Source organism: Aspergillus campestris (genome assembly GCF_002847485.1).
Source record: "Aspergillus campestris IBT 28561 chromosome Unknown P168scaffold_1, whole genome shotgun sequence".
In the NCBI taxonomy this organism is placed as follows: domain Eukaryota; kingdom Fungi; phylum Ascomycota; class Eurotiomycetes; order Eurotiales; family Aspergillaceae; genus Aspergillus; species Aspergillus campestris.
In genome coordinates, this window is record NW_020194336.1 from 1,425,846 (window position 1) to 1,441,657 (window position 15,812).

The window sequence follows — 15,812 nt, forward strand, 5'->3', positions numbered from 1 at the left end:
CGCTGGCGGGTATCGACGGGGTGATCAAGTCGGGACGGAGCTCCTCGAAAGTTCGGAAGTAACCACCATGCTAATATGAATGTAGACCAAAGCGTCAGGAAGAGGTGCGACAGACTAAGATGGTTTCGTCGACGACAACTCACCAACTACCTCCGCGATTCACGTGCCGAGCAGCGCCCCAGAGAAGACCAAAAATGGAGAAGAGTAAAGAGGAAAAGGACAAACCCTAGAATTCCCAGCGAAAGCGTCGAAGTCCGCCAGAAGGATCGGTCGCGTATTGAGGCGGCGAAAAACGGGTAAGATAGCAGGGTCGAGCCAACGGAGCGTGAGAGCGGAGAGGGGTGGAAAGGACCCGGGCCGCACGACGAGGGGGGTAAGTTTGTCCAAATGTGACGGAACCAATCTGGTAGAGAGAGGGGGGATCAGGTAGCGACAGAGAGAGGAAGATCCCGAGTCAGATCGACCAAAATAGGGAATCCACGGATATGAGAGGGCCAGTTGAAGATGGGGGTGGGGAGTGGGATAATGAATCAGTGACGGACTGAATGGGTTCGCTTTGATCTTGACGCCAGGCGTGGACTTGCTGGATGGTTGCCGTGCCGCTGGCCGCAACTGGTTAAGCGCCGCAAGCGAGTGTTGGTCCCTCAGCGATCAGGCACCCCAATCTGCCTTAGTCATGGATGCATTCATAACTGTCAGGCATCGATTTTCCCGCTAAGACCAAAGCGGTTAGAATCCGGTGGGTTGATACGGGATCTTTACAGGACCGCTGTATCGTCGCTGTATGGAGTAAACACATGAGAATCATGTTGCATTAGTGGAGCCATGTTTGGCCAGACACCGCTGATTAGTATAATCAAGTTCAAGACACTCATCAGGTCCTGACCCAAGTCGATCCCTGTCATCCTCCTCCTACGACTAATCATCATGAGAGGGAAACGTGTGGTCCCCACTTGGGATGATAAGAATAGCAACCCAGGCCCTGACAATCATTCACATGGGAAACGGGACCATCTCCATGTTTACATTTACAGAATCAAGACAATGGTTGTCAAAGAAGAGGATTGAAACAACAAGGAAACAAGTGCAAAGTCAGGGAGATTGTTATCTGAGACATAGCATGAACTTGAGTAACAGCGGCGCAGGATGATTGTTTCTATCTGATTTGATTTTTCTCAGCCCTCCTCCGGTCGATCTCATCCTGGACTTTGATTACATGGGGAGCAGGATGAACGGGTGATTGATTATTATATTGTTATTAGCACGAGTATTAAACTAATATTATTGATTGTTATTACTATGGGATCTATGCCTATGATATTAATCTAAGTCTCCCCTGATATTTATTCATTCTTTCCCCTCCATCTCTCCTTACTTCCTCCTCTCCATCTGATGATCTGAAGCTGCAGCACCAGGTCAGTCTGTATTGACCGGTAATATACATCGTATACATCCCCAGGTACATGAACAGTACCTAAAAGGACCTAAAAAGTTAACTAATCCTACCTAACCAGTTAGTCGTCAGCCTCAACTCGACCGCCTTCCCAAAATCATCCAACTGTGCCATCTGGATTCCCCCCATTATTGCCCTCGTCCTGCAGTTAGGGGGAGGGGACTTTTCTAATCGTCCTATTCAATCTTGCATCAACTTACTTCTCCTCCTCAATCCGGCACACAATCCGTGTCTCGATCCCCCCGGGTGCCTGAACCTCCTCCTCGCCTTATCTCCACCATACCTACTTCCTCCCCCCCCCCCGTGTCCACCCCCCGGTTCAGGGCTTCTCACCCAAGCGCCCTGACTTCATCCCCGTCTACCTGTCCGCATTTCTCTCTTCCGCTCGACGGTTTCTCGACATTATTATCTTCTCCTACCTCCCTCCTGAGGGGTTGATTGATTGATTGATCGTTCGATCGATCGTCGATCAGGCTCGTGCGATTTGGCCGTGGAAAATGGCCCAACAACAGAGTGACGACAATGTCATGCGAAGGTGCGTGCGACGACCCTGATCCGGCAATCCGTCGTGTCATGGATGTTCCAACCACCAGTAGTTCAACTGGGGGATCGGCGTTCCATACCGCGCTTTGCATGCGGTCCATCCCACCCTCACCCCTCCTCTCCTCCATCTCCCTGGCGCTACATTTCGCGGAACTAGGATGTCGGAACTAACGCTAGAACCATTCTAGAAAGTTGGTTATCATCGGCGATGGTGCTTGTGGGAAGACCAGTCTTCTCAGCGTCTTCACCCTTGGCTACTTTCCAACCGTGAGTCCCTCCCCCTCCCCCTTCCCTCCCGAAACAGGTCGAATCAATGCAAAATATAGATTATGGACTAACGTACTTTTCTGTCGCAGCATTATGTTCGTATTTCCATCCCTCCCTGATGCCATCCGTGTCTGGCGCGTCGGCCTCTGACCATACCTGGATTAGGTCCCTACCGTTTTCGAGAACTACGTAACAGATTGTCGGGTGGATGGACGGTCTGTCCAATTAGCCTTGTGGGATACTGCGGGACAGGAGGACTACGAGCGTCTGCGCCCGCTGGCCTATTCCAAAGCGCACGTCATCTTGATCGGGTTCGCCATCGACACCCCAGACTCGTTGGAGAATGTAAAGCATAAGGTCCGTTGATCCCTATTGTCCTTATCCTATCCGTTCTCCGGCTGATCACTCCAACACAGTGGGCTGAAGAGGCAAACGAACGATGTCCAGGCGTGCCGATCATCATAGTGGGCTTGAAGAAAGATCTCCGAGACGATCCCATGGCGATCGAAGAGATGCGGAAGAAGTCATTACGGTTCGTCACGGCCAAGGAAGGTAATGACACCTCCACGTCGCTCGGCGCGAGGAAATACCTCGAGTGTTCGTCCTTGACCGGCGAGGGAGTCGACGACGTCTTCGAAGCCGCCACGCGGGCCGCCCTCCTGACGTTCGAAAAGCGAAAAAGTTCGTGCTGCATTGTCCTGTGATGGATCCAAGTCGCATTGTAACTCCAACGACTTTCTCCCACCAGTCAGAGACACGCCTCCGCCCGGCCTTCAATACATGTTGCACCAACCCACCACGACAATCCACGTGTCTATCGCTGGTGGGAACTTAACAAAAAAAGGGGACTGAAGAGACTGAAGTCGATGACGATCACGCCGTTGATCGATACTTGCATTATTGGGCGTTTGGGTAGGCTTTCTCGACCGACATCAGGTCATTTCTCTTCCTTGCGACGTTGCGTCTGTATATGGTACGAAAACACGTCTTATTCGATTCTCTCTCTTATCTTATCTTCTTGGGCGGAAATACGCTCCCCCATAACGGTCATTCTCTTCGATACGCACGCGTTGCAGTCCGAATTCTCTCCTTGATGATTTCTCCGATCTATCGGGCGTTATTATACCAACTGTCATGATACTCTCATTTCGCCATTTCATTTCATTCTATGTTTGTCCCTGACTTTGATTTACGCACATTCTTTATCGTCTAGCGCGTTTTTTCTTTTCTTTTCTTTTCTTTTCTTTGACTTGTTTGAAGCAATCGTTGCAATACGTCAATACGTTCATACGTTCGATCAGTGTGTTTATATCAATCTTTACTTTTTTTACTTTACTACTTTACTTTACTTATCTTTGACCTATCATTATCATCATTCTCGTACTGAGCTACAGATATAGTAGAAATGTAGATGAACACCAGTCCATAAGCCAGATATGATAAACAGACAAGTACAATAAGTTATAGTACACAGCAAAGAACAGAACCAGCCAGAACACAGTCCAACAGACAATAAGATACCCTATCTATAGACACTTCTCCCCCTTCAAAACCAGCCAATCAACCAATCAATCGGATATAAAACACAAACCCCTCAAAAGAAGAATCACCTCCTCTCAGGCCTCACCCACCCATGATTCCACCCCTCCTGCGCCGGCGTCTCCGTCTGCAACCGTCCATACTCAATAGGGAACATGTCGCGGAAAACACCCCGCTTGTTCATCGACTTGCGGAACAGCCGGCCGCCGTCGCCGGCGCCCGTGCGCAGCTCCTCGCACGCGTCGTTCATCGCGTGCCACTGGCGCTCGAGCTCCAGCGTCTGCGTGCGGCGCTGCTGGTTCTGGAAGAGTTGCCAGGCGCGGTGGATCGTCCAGTGGCGGAGGTAGCGGGTTCGGGAGAAGCGGAGGGGGCGCGGCGTGAGGGGGTGGTGGAGGAAGTAGCGGATTAGGGCTGGTTTTCTTGGTTAGTATGTTTCTATTGATTCGGTTGTTTTGGGGTGTGGTGTTTTGCTGGGGTTGGGAGGAATTGGGTTGGGGGCTTTTTTTTTGTCCATGTGTTTTGGATTGATGGATTGATGATGGATGTATAAATCAAGGATAGAAGAAGAAGAGGGTAAGAACATACTAATCCTCCTATCAGTCTTCAACCCCCCCTTCCTCTTGAACAAAGCATTGGTACTCGAAAACGTCCGCGCCGCAGCCGGCTGCGCAGCAGCGGTGACAGGGCCGGGCTGAGCATTCAAGTGGCCGATAGCCGGACGGGCCAATGTTTGCGAGATGGGAATCCTGAAGACGTTCGCCAGGGAGGCGAGGACCGGTGAAAGGGGCCGCATTGTGTGGGTTTGTTTGTTTGTGGGTGGTTGATTTGACCTGGTTAGCTTGGAGATTGAGAAAGTTGCGGGTGTCTGTTGGTCGGGACTCGGGAGGAGGCAGATTTGGTTTTGCCGCGCGTTTAGAGGGCGGGCGGCTGGGGTTGGTTTAGCGTGGTTCACCGGCATACTTGTGGTGGAGGTACCGATTCACTACTCCGTGCTTTGTACTTCGTAAGTTAATTGCTACAATTTACTTGATTATTTATTGCTCTTTTCATGGCCAGATATTATTTCCCGAATCGTGTTGGTTACAGAGTGACATTCTAGTCAGAGTTGCGATTACCCAATAAAATAAAGAAAAAAGAACGCTCGGAACTATCAATAGCACATTATAGAGGGGGAAACAAAAAGCTAGAAAAGAAAGAAGAGCGGGGAAATAAACGTAGGAGAGGATCACAACGCCGGGAATGCACCATCATACCGATTATCATCAAGGACCATGCTGCTTGCCAGGAAGTCACCGCTTACCGCTGACGGACCCTCGCTTCGCCCGATCGTAATTCAGCACTTTTCGTCGTCGGTGGGTCTGCGCTAGCTTCCATCGACAGTACAAGACCAATGCATCTTTCAACAGTACGAAGACACAACCGCCCACGACGCTGCGGCCCCAGCGTGTCTGCAAGAGACCCGGTCGACTGCGCTCCAGGGTTGACGCCGCCGTCCATGACTTGGGTAAGACGTACTTGAGCAGTCCGCCCATGGAGGCTGAAATGGCTGGGAATGCGAGGGCACCCAGGATGATGTCGGCGAGGTTGCCCGTGTCGTAGACCATATCTTCGCGTCGTCCGAGCCCCATGCCCTGGCCAACGCCTAGCTGGTTCTGCGCGCCCTGTCCGTTGTCCGCGCCCAGCCCGAGCGCCTCCTGCGGGTTGTCGTTATCGTCGTTCCCCATGCCCATTTGTAGTTCCAGATCGATCTCCATCAGGATCTGACCGTTGCCGACCTCCCCCCGGGCGTCCGGCTCCGGGTGTTCCGGCGGCGCGTTGTCGTCGAATTCGTTGACATCCGACTGACGGGGTTGGACCTCGGCGATCCACTTGCGCTCCAGTTGCCCGAACAGTCGGTCGTAGAGGGCGCCGTAGAAACTCTTCACGTACGGCAGCGCCGCAAAGGTCATCGTCGCCGAGGGTGGCCAGAGCTCCATGTCGGGCTCCTGACCCGGATTGTGCGTCGCGAAGAACAGCACCGGGATGGCGGGGAGAAGGCCCTCGGCGTAGCGAGTGCGGGAGAAGATCAACGCCATCGGGATCAACGGCAGGCCGAGATTGAGCCCCGAGTTCCACGTGCCCTCCGCCGTCTCTTCCAGGACGTGTCGGGCGTCCTCCGTCCCGAAGATCAGATACATCGAATACACCCCGTGGGCGCAACACCCCGCCCACACCGTGCCCGCCGCGGTGAAGAGCAGCCCCGGCAGGACCAATCGGCTAGCGACCCCTTCCACCAACCGCACGACGTCCACGATATAGCTGCGGGGCCGGGAGACCACGATCTCGGACTTGCACTGCGGACACACCATCTTCGCATTGTGGCCGTTGCGCTTGCGGGAGCGGGGGTTCTCCAGATCAGCCAGCCAGTCGAGGAGACACGCTTCGTGGGCCGTCAGGGCGCACGGACACGGCGACCGCCAGTCCTGGTTCAGAGGCGAGTCTTCCGTCTCGTCGGTATAACAGATCCAGCATTTGCGAGGCTCGTCGACGGTGGCTAAGCTGGAGGCCGGGGGCTTGCCGCTGGCCAGGTTATCTTCGCTCGAAGAGTGTTTGTTGAGGAATACGGTCTCGTGATCCTCGAGGGACCCTGTCGGTGGTGCACTACTCGACTCCGATCTCGGTACTGCGTCATCGCGGGTGCTCGATCGCGGGCTTTCGGCCGTCCGCGGGCGACCCGTTGTCGCCGAATATCCAGGCACCGAGGCCATGGTGTACGAATTGAATGAAGGGAGGATGACTGGGATACAGCTGGGAGGCGAAAATGGGGATGCGTTAGATGTCAGATAACCGAGCGCAACATCCTGCGGGGCAAGCTAGAGATAGAGATAGCCCGTGAAGACCATAGACGTAATGGTCCCGGTAAATATGAAATGATCAACGATCCAAACCAAGAAAGGGATAAGGATGGGCGTTGATGGGGGAGAGTTGAAAAGCGCAGAGGCAGCCCAGGAAATGGATGAAAGAAAGAGCAGTAACTTTCTTGCAGGCCGGATTGATTACCTTAGGCTCGTTCTCACCACCAACCAGATCAAGTCGGAAACGGACCGCGGCTTTGGAGGTGCGAAAATGAATCGCGACCAATGGAACGCCGGATTCGGCCGCCCCGGACGTCAGTCAGGTGCCGCTCACGTGAGCGGCTGCGGGGCACGAACGCTTGGCGCTTCCAATGGAGGCGATAGGGCTGATGCAATACCGGGGGGAGATCGTGGAATGTTCATGGTTGTTGCTCTACTAATTCCAGACTATGATCAATTGCAGACCATGATCGACAATTGATCCGAGAGACGGATAAAGAAAAAAACATGTCCCCAAATGTACATTGAACAAGATCCTGAAATAATGCCAAGCTAGACCAAAAGGTAACACTTATGTACAAGCAGATTGTTCTCCTAGGAACCATTGCAGGTGGTCATCACGCCAGACAGGAACATCCGCGGTGCGAGAGCAACGTAGATTGGCGATCATATCTCCAGACGAGGCCACTGGAACCGCCAATGTAAATGAAAATATAGTACAGAAGAAAAGAAAAAAAAGAAAGCCGTGGTTATATTATTACTTTTTCGTCCTTTCTTTCGAATCATCGCCCCACACGGTTAGAGTTCGGCGTTATTTCTCCCCCACAAGTAGGGGCGGTTGCATGTCAGTGTGGGTACATATGGGCACCAGATCAGCGTTTTGAGAACCGGCCAGAAACGCCATGGATATCAACAGGTAAAAAAGTCCGGGGAAAGGGCACTTTTGTGACTACAAAATCATCGGTACAGCAACAAGGGGTCATCAGGGATGCAGGCGAATAGGATGGAGGGTTGTCGGCGGAGAGGGAATTTAAAATTTCACATTGCGGCTCCTCATCAGAGCTTTCCGCTCTTGCTCCTTGGCTAAAGGTGAAAATAGGTTAGCACGTTGTCCAACAGGGTCAGGTGGGGGGGGCATCAATATACCTTCATCGTACACGAGGAACTCGTGCAGAGCGCTGCCGGAGGGCACCATGGGCAGCACGGGGACCTTGCGGTCCGTGAAGACCTCAAGCAGGGCCGGGCCATCGCTCTCGATCAGCCACTTCAGTTTCTCCTCGATCTCGGAGGGCTTGGTGAGGCGGTCGGCCTGGACACCCATGGACTGGGCCAGGGGCACGAAATCGGGGTTCTTCTGGTGCGTGTGCGAATAACGGTCTTCGTAGAACAGGTTCTGCCACTGCGTCACCATGCCCTGCTCCTCGTTGTTCAGCAGCAGCACCTTGACGCCGATGTTGAACTGGGCCGCCGTCGACAGCTCGGTCAGGGTCATGTTGAAGGACGCGTCACCGTCGATGTCGATGACCAGAGCCTCCGGGCGCGCCACCTTGGCACCGATGGCGGCGGGGAGACCGTAGCCCATCGTACCCAGACCACCGGAGGTGATCATGGTGCGGGGGTGGCGCCAGCGGAAGTGCTGGGCCGCCCACATCTGATGCTGGCCGACACCGGTCGAGACCACGGTGCGGTCCTTGATGTGCGCCGTGAGCTCACTGAGCTTCTCGATCAGGTACTGGGGCTTGATGGGGCCGTTGGGGTCCTGGGGATCGTAGAGGGAGAAGGGGAAGCGCGACTTCCAGTGGTTGATCTGGTCAAACCACTCCGGACGCTCGGGCACGGCCTTGACGTGCGGGAGCAGGAGGCGGATGTTGTCGGCGCAATCGCCCTCCACGGCCTCGTTGGCCTGGACGACCTTGTTGATGTTCTTGGGCATGATCTCGAAGTGGACGATACCACCGCGGCCTTCGGAGGCGGCCAGCTTCGCCTGGGGGGCGAACTTGGAGATGTTACCCGTCACGCGATCGTCGAACCGGGCACCGATGGCGATGATCAGATCGGCCTCCTGCATGGCCATGTTGGCATAGGCGGACCCGTGCATACCGAGCATGTGCAAGGCCTTCGGGTCGAGTTCGTCGTATCCACCCAGACCCTGCAGGGTCGTCGTGACGGGGATGCACGCCTTGTCGGCCAGTTCCTTCAGGATCGCGGGGCCACCGGGGCCGGCGAGCAGACCTTGGCCCACGTACAGGATGGGCTTCTTGGAGACGTTCACCAGGCGGGCGACACGGTCGATGGCGCCCTGGAGCTGCTTCTGGCCCAGCTCGCGAGCCGCCAGGGTCGCTGCGCTCGGCAGGGAGGGGATGGTGCTGTTCATGGGGATGGGCTTGCGGAGGATGCCGGCGGTGACATCCTTGGGCAGATCGACCAGCACGGGGCCGGGGCGGCCAGAGGTGGCGATCTCGAAGGCCTCATGGATGCGGCGGGGGAGCTCGGCGACGGACTTGACCATGACATTCCACTTGGTGCACGCGCGGGAGATTCCGATCACGTCGGCCTCCTGGAAGGAATCGGTACCGATCAGGCCGGTGGGGACCTGACCGCAGAAGACCACCATGGGGGTACCATCGGACAGGGCATCTTGCATCGGGGTGATCACGTTGGTGGCACCGGGGCCGGAGGTCACAAGGACGACACCGGGCAATCCCGAGGCGCGGGCGTAACCCTCCGCCATGTGGCCGGCGCCCTGCTCGTGGCGGGGAAGGACGAAGTCAAAGTGTTTGGAGTTGTAAATGGCATCGAACACGGGAAGGATAGCGCCACCGGGGTAACCGACTATCGATTGGTTAATCCCCTTGCGTCCGCCAGTAAGGACGGAGGGAACCTGAACAGAGATGACTCACAGACATGCTTCACGCCGAGTCTCAGCATCATTTCGTGGAAGATCTCTCCGCCACTCAGGCCGACGAATCTATATGCCAGACCGATTAATTCCATCCACCTTCCGGCGCCATCAAACTCATCGAAACGGGTGCACATACGAGTCGTCCAACTCGGGAGCATTGCGGGATTGCAACGGCGAGACCTCATTCCGGTGAGGTTCCTGGTTGAAGGCCGGGCTGGGAACGGGCCTGGACTCCCTGGGCGATAGAATTCCACCATTAGCTCAGTCCATTGTCTGGTCGATTTCCAGAACCATTGGAAGCCTTACGTAGCAGCGGCTGTTGCGGTGCTTTTGCTTCGTTTCTGAGTAGCGAAGCGGTGGGGCGAATTGGCGGCCGCCATCGACGCCGAGGTGAAGACTCTCCTGCTGGAGGTCATATACCTCTGATATTGCAGGGCGCGCATGGCGCTCTTCGATGGTCTTAAAGGCATCATCTTCGCGGCGGATGATTGCCAGGCCAACAAACGGAGATGTTGGAGGGGTGGAAGGGAACGGAGAGGAGAGAAGTGGCGGAAGAGTTGAAGGATGAAGAATCACAACGGCAAAAAAATACCTCCCGCTGGATCTCCTTCAGGCCGGGAGTAAAAAGACTCAAAACTGGGTCGGGGGGGGAATCCCCACCTAGTCCCAAAGGGGTTTAGTCGGCCCCGAATCAGATAATCTCGACGCCGTGATTGGCCGGATCTGCTCAGCGCCTCCGGTCATCGGCCTCTTCGGGCCTCACCTGATTGGCAGGGACCTGAGGCAGCGAGTGGCCGCATCCTCGGCGGTCGCTCGTGACAGCAGGATATGTTGATTATGGTCAAGGGGTAGAGAGACTAGGTAAGGTACTTAGAGGTACCTATAGTAGCGAGAATATACAGAGTTCTTCATGATGCAGGGACTCTCCCATGTCAGGGATTGCAATCCCTCGGACGATCGTGTCTAGACCATCAGCCTACATTAATAGAAAACATGGCAATACATACCGCCGAGGCTCTCCCAGATGTCCGGAATGTGTCAGTTCACATTCCTGTGACTGGTTTAGAGTCTACCCCCTTCATTATTTTTTCTTCTACAAGTTTTTACAATTAAACACCATCTACAGCCCTCTCTCAAGGCTACCTCAGAAGAGAAACCGAAGCCTCCTGGTCAAGACATGGTCGCGTGAGTCATGGTCTTTGTGTCAACAGCCTCTCCGATCCCGGAGCCGGTTGGCCAACCAATATGGAAAGTCCAGTCTTTGCGATTGGCGCCTCGAATTCGAATCCCATCTGAACGGTATCCTACTCCCATAATATCTACTCCGTTACTTACATCCTCTCCATGCCAATCCCTTCATCTTGAATAATGGGTGGTTGATCACGCGTGACACGATCGGGACCCACTGTCCAGCGATAGTCTGACTGCCCCGAGGAACGTAGTTACTCCGGAGGATAGGGATACTCGGTCCTTATATTGAGTCTAGGTAGGCGGCTTCAAAGAACCCCCATACTTACAATAATGTCATCGAAGAGGGTTGGTATTACTTGACAGCGTTCCGATCAATACAGGGTCACCATACAGTCAGTGGGTCGATAAATATAGACGGACGACAGATCTATCGTCCTTTATTCAGATCTCGATCACCATATCAGGGTGTTGACTATACGATTCTCGATCAGGCTGTCTACCAGCGCAGGTCATGAAGAACCAATTGCCCGGACCAGACATTAACAAAGTCAAGATGATGTTTCTAGCTTCGGTTAAATTCCCGGTTTAGCCAAGAATGCTGGAACCGCACGCATCGATTTCTTCTTCCTTTTTACATTTCATATTACCTTTTTGCTACTAACCAATAAATAACAATCATGCTGGTAATGATTGTTTTATCTTTATGATCATGTTTATTTATTCGTTTCCCTGTCAATCCCCCATCCCCATATCATGAAACCGATTGTTGGGGTTGATAGACTCTCGGCCCGGATGAGTTGGGGAAACTCGGAGTTCCGGTGAACAAAGACGAGGGAGAAATGCGGGATTGATTCAGGCCAGGGCATTTCCCACGCCGAAACGGGGCTGTCCGTCTGTGCCGAGCGCACCTGAGTGGCCATCCCGCCTGGTGGTGCGGAGCAGTCACTGCAACGCTGTACTCCGTACCTCTCCGTCCGACATGCTGAACCACCCCACCTTTTACTCAATCTCGTCCTCCTTGAATTTTATTACCTGATTCTTTCTTTCTTTCTTTGTTCTCGGAGACTCTCGCTACCTTCTTTTCCTTGATCCCATCCTTTTCTTCTCACTCCATCTCGTTCATACCTTTTACTCTCCCCAACTCCCCATACAGTGTCTATTACCCCGCCATGACTGCCCCGCAGGAACTCGTGCCCCAGACCGATTCGATCGCGGAGGTCTACGCGACCGATGACGCCTCCGCCACCTCCGCGGCCCCCGAACATGTCGCTCGATTTAATGGCCTGGTCTCCCAGTTTACCAAAGAGTATAGTCACCGCCCCGACTTTGTCGCGCGGAGCCCTGGCCGTGTCAACATCATCGGCGAGCACATCGACTACAACCTGTACGATGTCCTGCCCACCGCCGTGAGCGTCGACGTGCTCATGGCCGTCAAGGTCGTCCCTTCGGCCGGCTCAGAGACCGTGATCAAGATCGCCAACGTCAACCCCGACAAGTTCCCCACGCGCGAGTTCACCGTGCCCCGCGACACGGATATTGTGATCGACCCTAAGAAGCACGAGTGGGTGAACTACTTCCGCGCCGGCCTCCTGGGTGCGTTGAAATTCTTGCGGAAGCAGAATACCGATGGCTCCTTCGTTCCCGCGAGCATGGAGGTGCTGGTGGACGGCAACGTGCCCCCCGGCGGTGGCATCTCCAGCAGCGCGGCGTTTGTGTGCTCGAGTGCGCTGGCGGTCATGAAGGCCAACAACCACAACGTGTCCAAGCAGGACTTGCTCGACCTGGCGGTAGTGTCGGAGCGTGCCGTGGGCGTGTACTCTGGCGGGTAAGTACCCAACCCTATCCATGCATCCTCCAATCTAATCGTCGCTCACCCCATAATAGCATGGACCAGGCCGCCTCCATCTTCTCCCGCCGCGGATACCTGCTCTACACCCAGTTCTTCCCCACCTTCGCCGTGCAGCACGTCTCCATCCCCAAGGCCTCCGAGGAGATCACCTTCCTCATGGCCCAGAGTTTCGTCACCTCCGACAAGGCCGTGACCGCCCCCCGCCACTACAACCTGCGCGTCGCCGAGTGCACGCTCGCCGCCGTGGTCCTCGCCGCGCACTTCGGCCTGACCCTCCCCAAGGACAACAGCTCCCTCGGCTACAGCCTGCGGAACTTCCAAGAGGAGCTCATGCGCAAGGAAGGCCGCCTACAGGACCCCCTGGAGTACCAGATCGACTCCGTCATCCAAGCCACGATGGAGCTCCTCCCCCAGGAGCAGGGCTACACGCGCGAAGAGATCGCCCAAAAGCTCAACATCACGGTCGCCGACCTCGAAGCCAAGTACCTGTCCTCCTTCCCGGTCCAAGCCGACCGATTCCTCCTCCGCCAGCGCGCCCTGCACTGCTTCAAGGAGGCCCGCCGCGTGCTGGACTTCAAGGCCTGCCTGGCCAACGCGTCCACCCTCGACGAGAAGCGCATCCACTACCTGGGCCAGCTGCTCAACGAGTCCCAGCAGTCCTGCAGCGACGCCTACGACTGCAGCGCCCCCGAGATCGAAGACATCTGCTCCATCGCCCGCCGCGCAGGCACCTTGGGCAGTCGGCTCACCGGCGCCGGCTGGGGCGGCTGCACCGTCCACATGCTGCCGCAGTCCAAGGTCGACGCCGTCACCAAGGCCCTCACGGAGGAGTACTACCTTAAGAAGTTCCCTGATATCTCGGAGGAGAAGCTCGCGCAGGCGATGGTGATCAGCAAGCCCTCGAACGGGTCGTTCTTGTATGTTTCCCTCTCTACTTTTTTTACATTTCAATCCTGACTAACGATTTTTCTTTGTAGGATCTCGGGCTCCGCAATCACGCAAGTTGATGTTTGAACAAGAAACCCACGATGGAATACCAAATTATCAAGATTGATAATGAGACCCTAGCAGATTTGCTACGCACCCTGTTTTGTTTATTTTAATGACTACCTACCAATTGAATGTACGCGGGCTTTGCCTGTATCAACTTTGATTCCACGTTCAAGACTGTAGATCTCTTATCTAGAGTAGTGACTGTATGAACGCCTGATGATTAAATGGCGTGGTAGAGCGGGGTTATACGTATAGTAGAGTGGTTTGCGAAAAACTACAGTTGGATTTAAATCACGGGTTTGCATATCCAAGACAGTCCTGGGACTGATGAGCAGTATTGTATCGAAATTGGAACTCATGGGTATATGACCTCTAATGTGTTGGTCAAGTGTCTTGTTTGAGACCAGACTGCCCTTTTGACCCCAGCCTTATCTATACAGTATGTACAAGTCGTATCCCAAGTATGGCGAGCCCGACCCAGCCTGGTCATTATCTCATGAAAGCATTTCTGGCGGGTATCGACTCCTTCCTGTCGGGTTGATAAAGCCCCTGACTGGTATCCTGGCTGAAATGGCGTTCAAGTGACTTGGATCAGGCCTGTATATGTCATGTACCCGATATGATGCGCAGGTTGCACGGGTGCACCCGACAGTCTGGGGCGTCATATGCTCTTCTTCATCAGAAGCCCGTTGGTTCCGTGCGCACACGACTCGTAGCGCGCGAGTGCTGGGGCCGCTCTGGTGTTTGCTCTAGCGGTAGCCAAACAGAGACACATTTCAAGTCTTCTTCTTCGCAGCAGCCGACCTGGTAAAGAAATCGCTCATCTTCTTCATGCCGGAGGTATCAACCTTTTTCAGGTCCTTGACGCCGCGCGATACCGTGGCTTTCTTTTTCTTCTCTTCTTCCTCTTTGCGACGCTTCGTTTCGGCGCGGGACTCGGCCGCGTCGTCGTCGTCAGCGCTGCGCTTGCGGGTAAAATCTCCCGCTGACCGCGACGCGAGGGCCTCCTTGCGGAGACTGGCTATTTGCTTGAGGTGTTCTTGCAGGGGCTTGAAGTCTAGAGGGGTGTCTGATGAGCCTAGCAGCTCGTCGATTCTGGCACAGAGGGTCTTGGGTAGGTAGGAGTCTTTCATGAAGGATAGAGCTGTTGAGAGGCGTAGGAGATGTGCCATATTGTCGGGGGCTGAGCTGTCGGGGAGTTGCTCGGTTGCCGGAGTCGATGGAGTGGTATCGGAGGGCGAGTCTGTGGCCGTCGTCGCAGAGGGCGTATCTTTGGGATCCTGCTCTTCTCCTCCTTCCTCGCCGTTGCGCGTTGACGCGGCATTAGTAGAGGCATCCTCCCGTTTGACGGACATCAACGGCGTAGCTAGCGCCTGGCGGATGAAGCGCTCTTCCAGACTAGCCGGAAGTCCCTGGGCGACCATCCGTTCGGCCTTGACGATCAGCTCCTTGAGGAGCTTGGTCTCGCTAAACCGAAGCATCTTCTCGTCTCCAGCTTCCACCGAGTCGCAGATGGCCTCCGCGCGACTCTCGAGCACGGGTCTGAAGATATCATTGTAGAAGACCTGACGAAGGTGCTTGGGGAGCTCGTCCTGCGAGTCGATGATGTCGTCCAAGGGCTGGAAGAGGCCCTTCGTCTGGGAAACCGAGGTGGGTGCCAGCAAGGGGATCATGAAAAACATCATGTCGATCGGTGTCGCGACGGCTAACTCCGCTGCTTTTGCGATCGTCCCTTTTGTCGTCTGTTCGGATTTATCCGTGAATAGGAAACTCCGCGGCGCGTGTGGGGTCGGTCGGATCACGGTGAACTCGTACATGCCCAATTTCGGGCAGAAGAAGTAGCGATTGAGTTCCGCTGTCCGCGGATTGGGCAGCATGATAAACCGGGCATCGTCGCTGGCGGATGATGGGAGAATGAAGGTTTTGCTAGGTGGTTCGGGAGGGGAGGTTGTCTGGGTCTGCGAAGGCTCGTCGGACTCCGTCTGTTTAGCGGGCGCTGTCGACCGTGTTCGTGGCATCGTGGGTCAATTAGAATTTCTTCGCAGTCTAATTGAGGGATTGTAGACGGTCAAGTGGCATTGCAGGGGGCGGAGGTGACGGTGAGAGAGAAGAGAGAGAGAGAGAGAGAGACAGCGGAATGATCGACGCGTTCCGTTTCATTTCATGAACAACGCGACGCGCCGCTGCCCCAGGCCAATCAATTTCCCGCTCGGTCTCCGTTGAACCTGCAAGCGCCGTCTC

The 15,812-nt window shown here is 54.8% G+C and overlaps 6 protein-coding genes across 6 annotated transcripts; 2 read left to right on the plus strand and 4 right to left on the minus strand.

The window, feature by feature from the left end:
* The first annotated feature begins 1,729 nt into the window (after nt 1-1,729).
* rho2 (putative Rho GTPase Rho 2) lies at nt 1,730-3,048 on the plus strand. Its single transcript, XM_024832547.1, has 5 exons — nt 1,730-1,988; nt 2,185-2,263; nt 2,353-2,358; nt 2,429-2,620; nt 2,680-3,048. Exons 1-5 carry the CDS (start codon nt 1,951-1,953, stop codon nt 2,965-2,967), a joined length of 603 nt encoding a protein of 200 aa, XP_024696777.1. The 5' UTR covers nt 1,730-1,950; the 3' UTR covers nt 2,968-3,048.
* Nucleotides 3,049-3,686: 638 nt separating this feature from the next.
* P168DRAFT_323363 (mitochondrial 54S ribosomal protein mL40) lies at nt 3,687-4,657 on the minus strand. The gene is made up of 2 exons (XM_024840682.1): nt 4,388-4,657; nt 3,687-4,213 (listed from the first exon to the last, which is right to left on the minus strand). Exons 1-2 carry the CDS (start codon nt 4,593-4,595, stop codon nt 3,870-3,872), a joined length of 552 nt encoding a protein of 183 aa, XP_024696778.1. The 5' UTR covers nt 4,596-4,657; the 3' UTR covers nt 3,687-3,869.
* A 187-nt stretch (nt 4,658-4,844) lies between these two features.
* Nucleotides 4,845-6,810, minus strand: P168DRAFT_286334 (RING finger domain protein). Its single transcript, XM_024836325.1, has one exon. The coding sequence runs from the start codon at nt 6,547-6,549 to the stop codon at nt 5,092-5,094; it is 1,458 nt and encodes a 485-aa protein (XP_024696779.1). The 5' UTR covers nt 6,550-6,810; the 3' UTR covers nt 4,845-5,091.
* An 856-nt stretch (nt 6,811-7,666) lies between these two features.
* P168DRAFT_277812 (acetolactate synthase catalytic subunit) lies at nt 7,667-10,011 on the minus strand (the record flags this gene model as incomplete). Its single annotated transcript, XM_024835629.1, has 5 exons — nt 7,667-7,719; nt 7,783-9,468; nt 9,537-9,604; nt 9,675-9,773; nt 9,845-10,011. The coding sequence occupies 5 exons, from the start codon at nt 10,009-10,011 to the stop codon at nt 7,667-7,669; spliced, it is 2,073 nt and encodes a 690-aa protein (XP_024696780.1).
* Nucleotides 10,012-11,898: 1,887 nt separating this feature from the next.
* On the plus strand, nt 11,899-13,592 carry P168DRAFT_294302 (galactokinase galE; the record flags this gene model as incomplete). Its single annotated transcript, XM_024837947.1, has 3 exons — nt 11,899-12,554; nt 12,614-13,495; nt 13,556-13,592. The coding sequence occupies 3 exons, from the start codon at nt 11,899-11,901 to the stop codon at nt 13,590-13,592; spliced, it is 1,575 nt and encodes a 524-aa protein (XP_024696781.1).
* Nucleotides 13,593-13,876: 284 nt separating this feature from the next.
* On the minus strand, nt 13,877-15,649 carry P168DRAFT_286337 (uncharacterized protein). The gene has a single exon (XM_024836326.1). It carries the CDS (start codon nt 15,587-15,589, stop codon nt 14,348-14,350), a length of 1,242 nt encoding a protein of 413 aa, XP_024696782.1. The 5' UTR covers nt 15,590-15,649; the 3' UTR covers nt 13,877-14,347.
* Between the last annotated feature and the right edge of the window lie 163 nt (nt 15,650-15,812).

What these genes read in the sequence shown, in the direction of transcription:
- P168DRAFT_286337 (XM_024836326.1), bottom strand. Translation starts at nt 15,589, where the DNA reads ATGCCACGAACACGGTCGACAGCGCCCGCTAAACAGACGGAGTCCGAC.
- rho2 (XM_024832547.1), top strand. Translation starts at nt 1,951, where the DNA reads ATGGCCCAACAACAGAGTGACGACAATGTCATGCGAAG. An exon ending in GACGACAATGTCATGCGAAG is followed by an intron (nt 1,989 to 2,184) that starts GTGCGTGCGACG and finishes GAACCATTCTAG; the next exon opens with AAAGTTGGTTATCATCGGCG. An exon ending in TGGAGAATGTAAAGCATAAG is followed by an intron (nt 2,621 to 2,679) that starts GTCCGTTGATCC and finishes ACTCCAACACAG; the next exon opens with TGGGCTGAAGAGGCAAACGA.
- P168DRAFT_323363 (XM_024840682.1), bottom strand. Translation starts at nt 4,595, where the DNA reads ATGCGGCCCCTTTCACCGGTCCTCGCCTCCCTGGCGAACGTCTTCAGG. An exon ending in GAAGACTGATAGGAGGATTA is followed by an intron (nt 4,214 to 4,387) that starts GTATGTTCTTAC and finishes CAAGAAAACCAG; the next exon opens with CCCTAATCCGCTACTTCCTC.
- P168DRAFT_286334 (XM_024836325.1), bottom strand. Translation starts at nt 6,549, where the DNA reads ATGGCCTCGGTGCCTGGATATTCGGCGACAACGGGTCGCCCGCGGACG.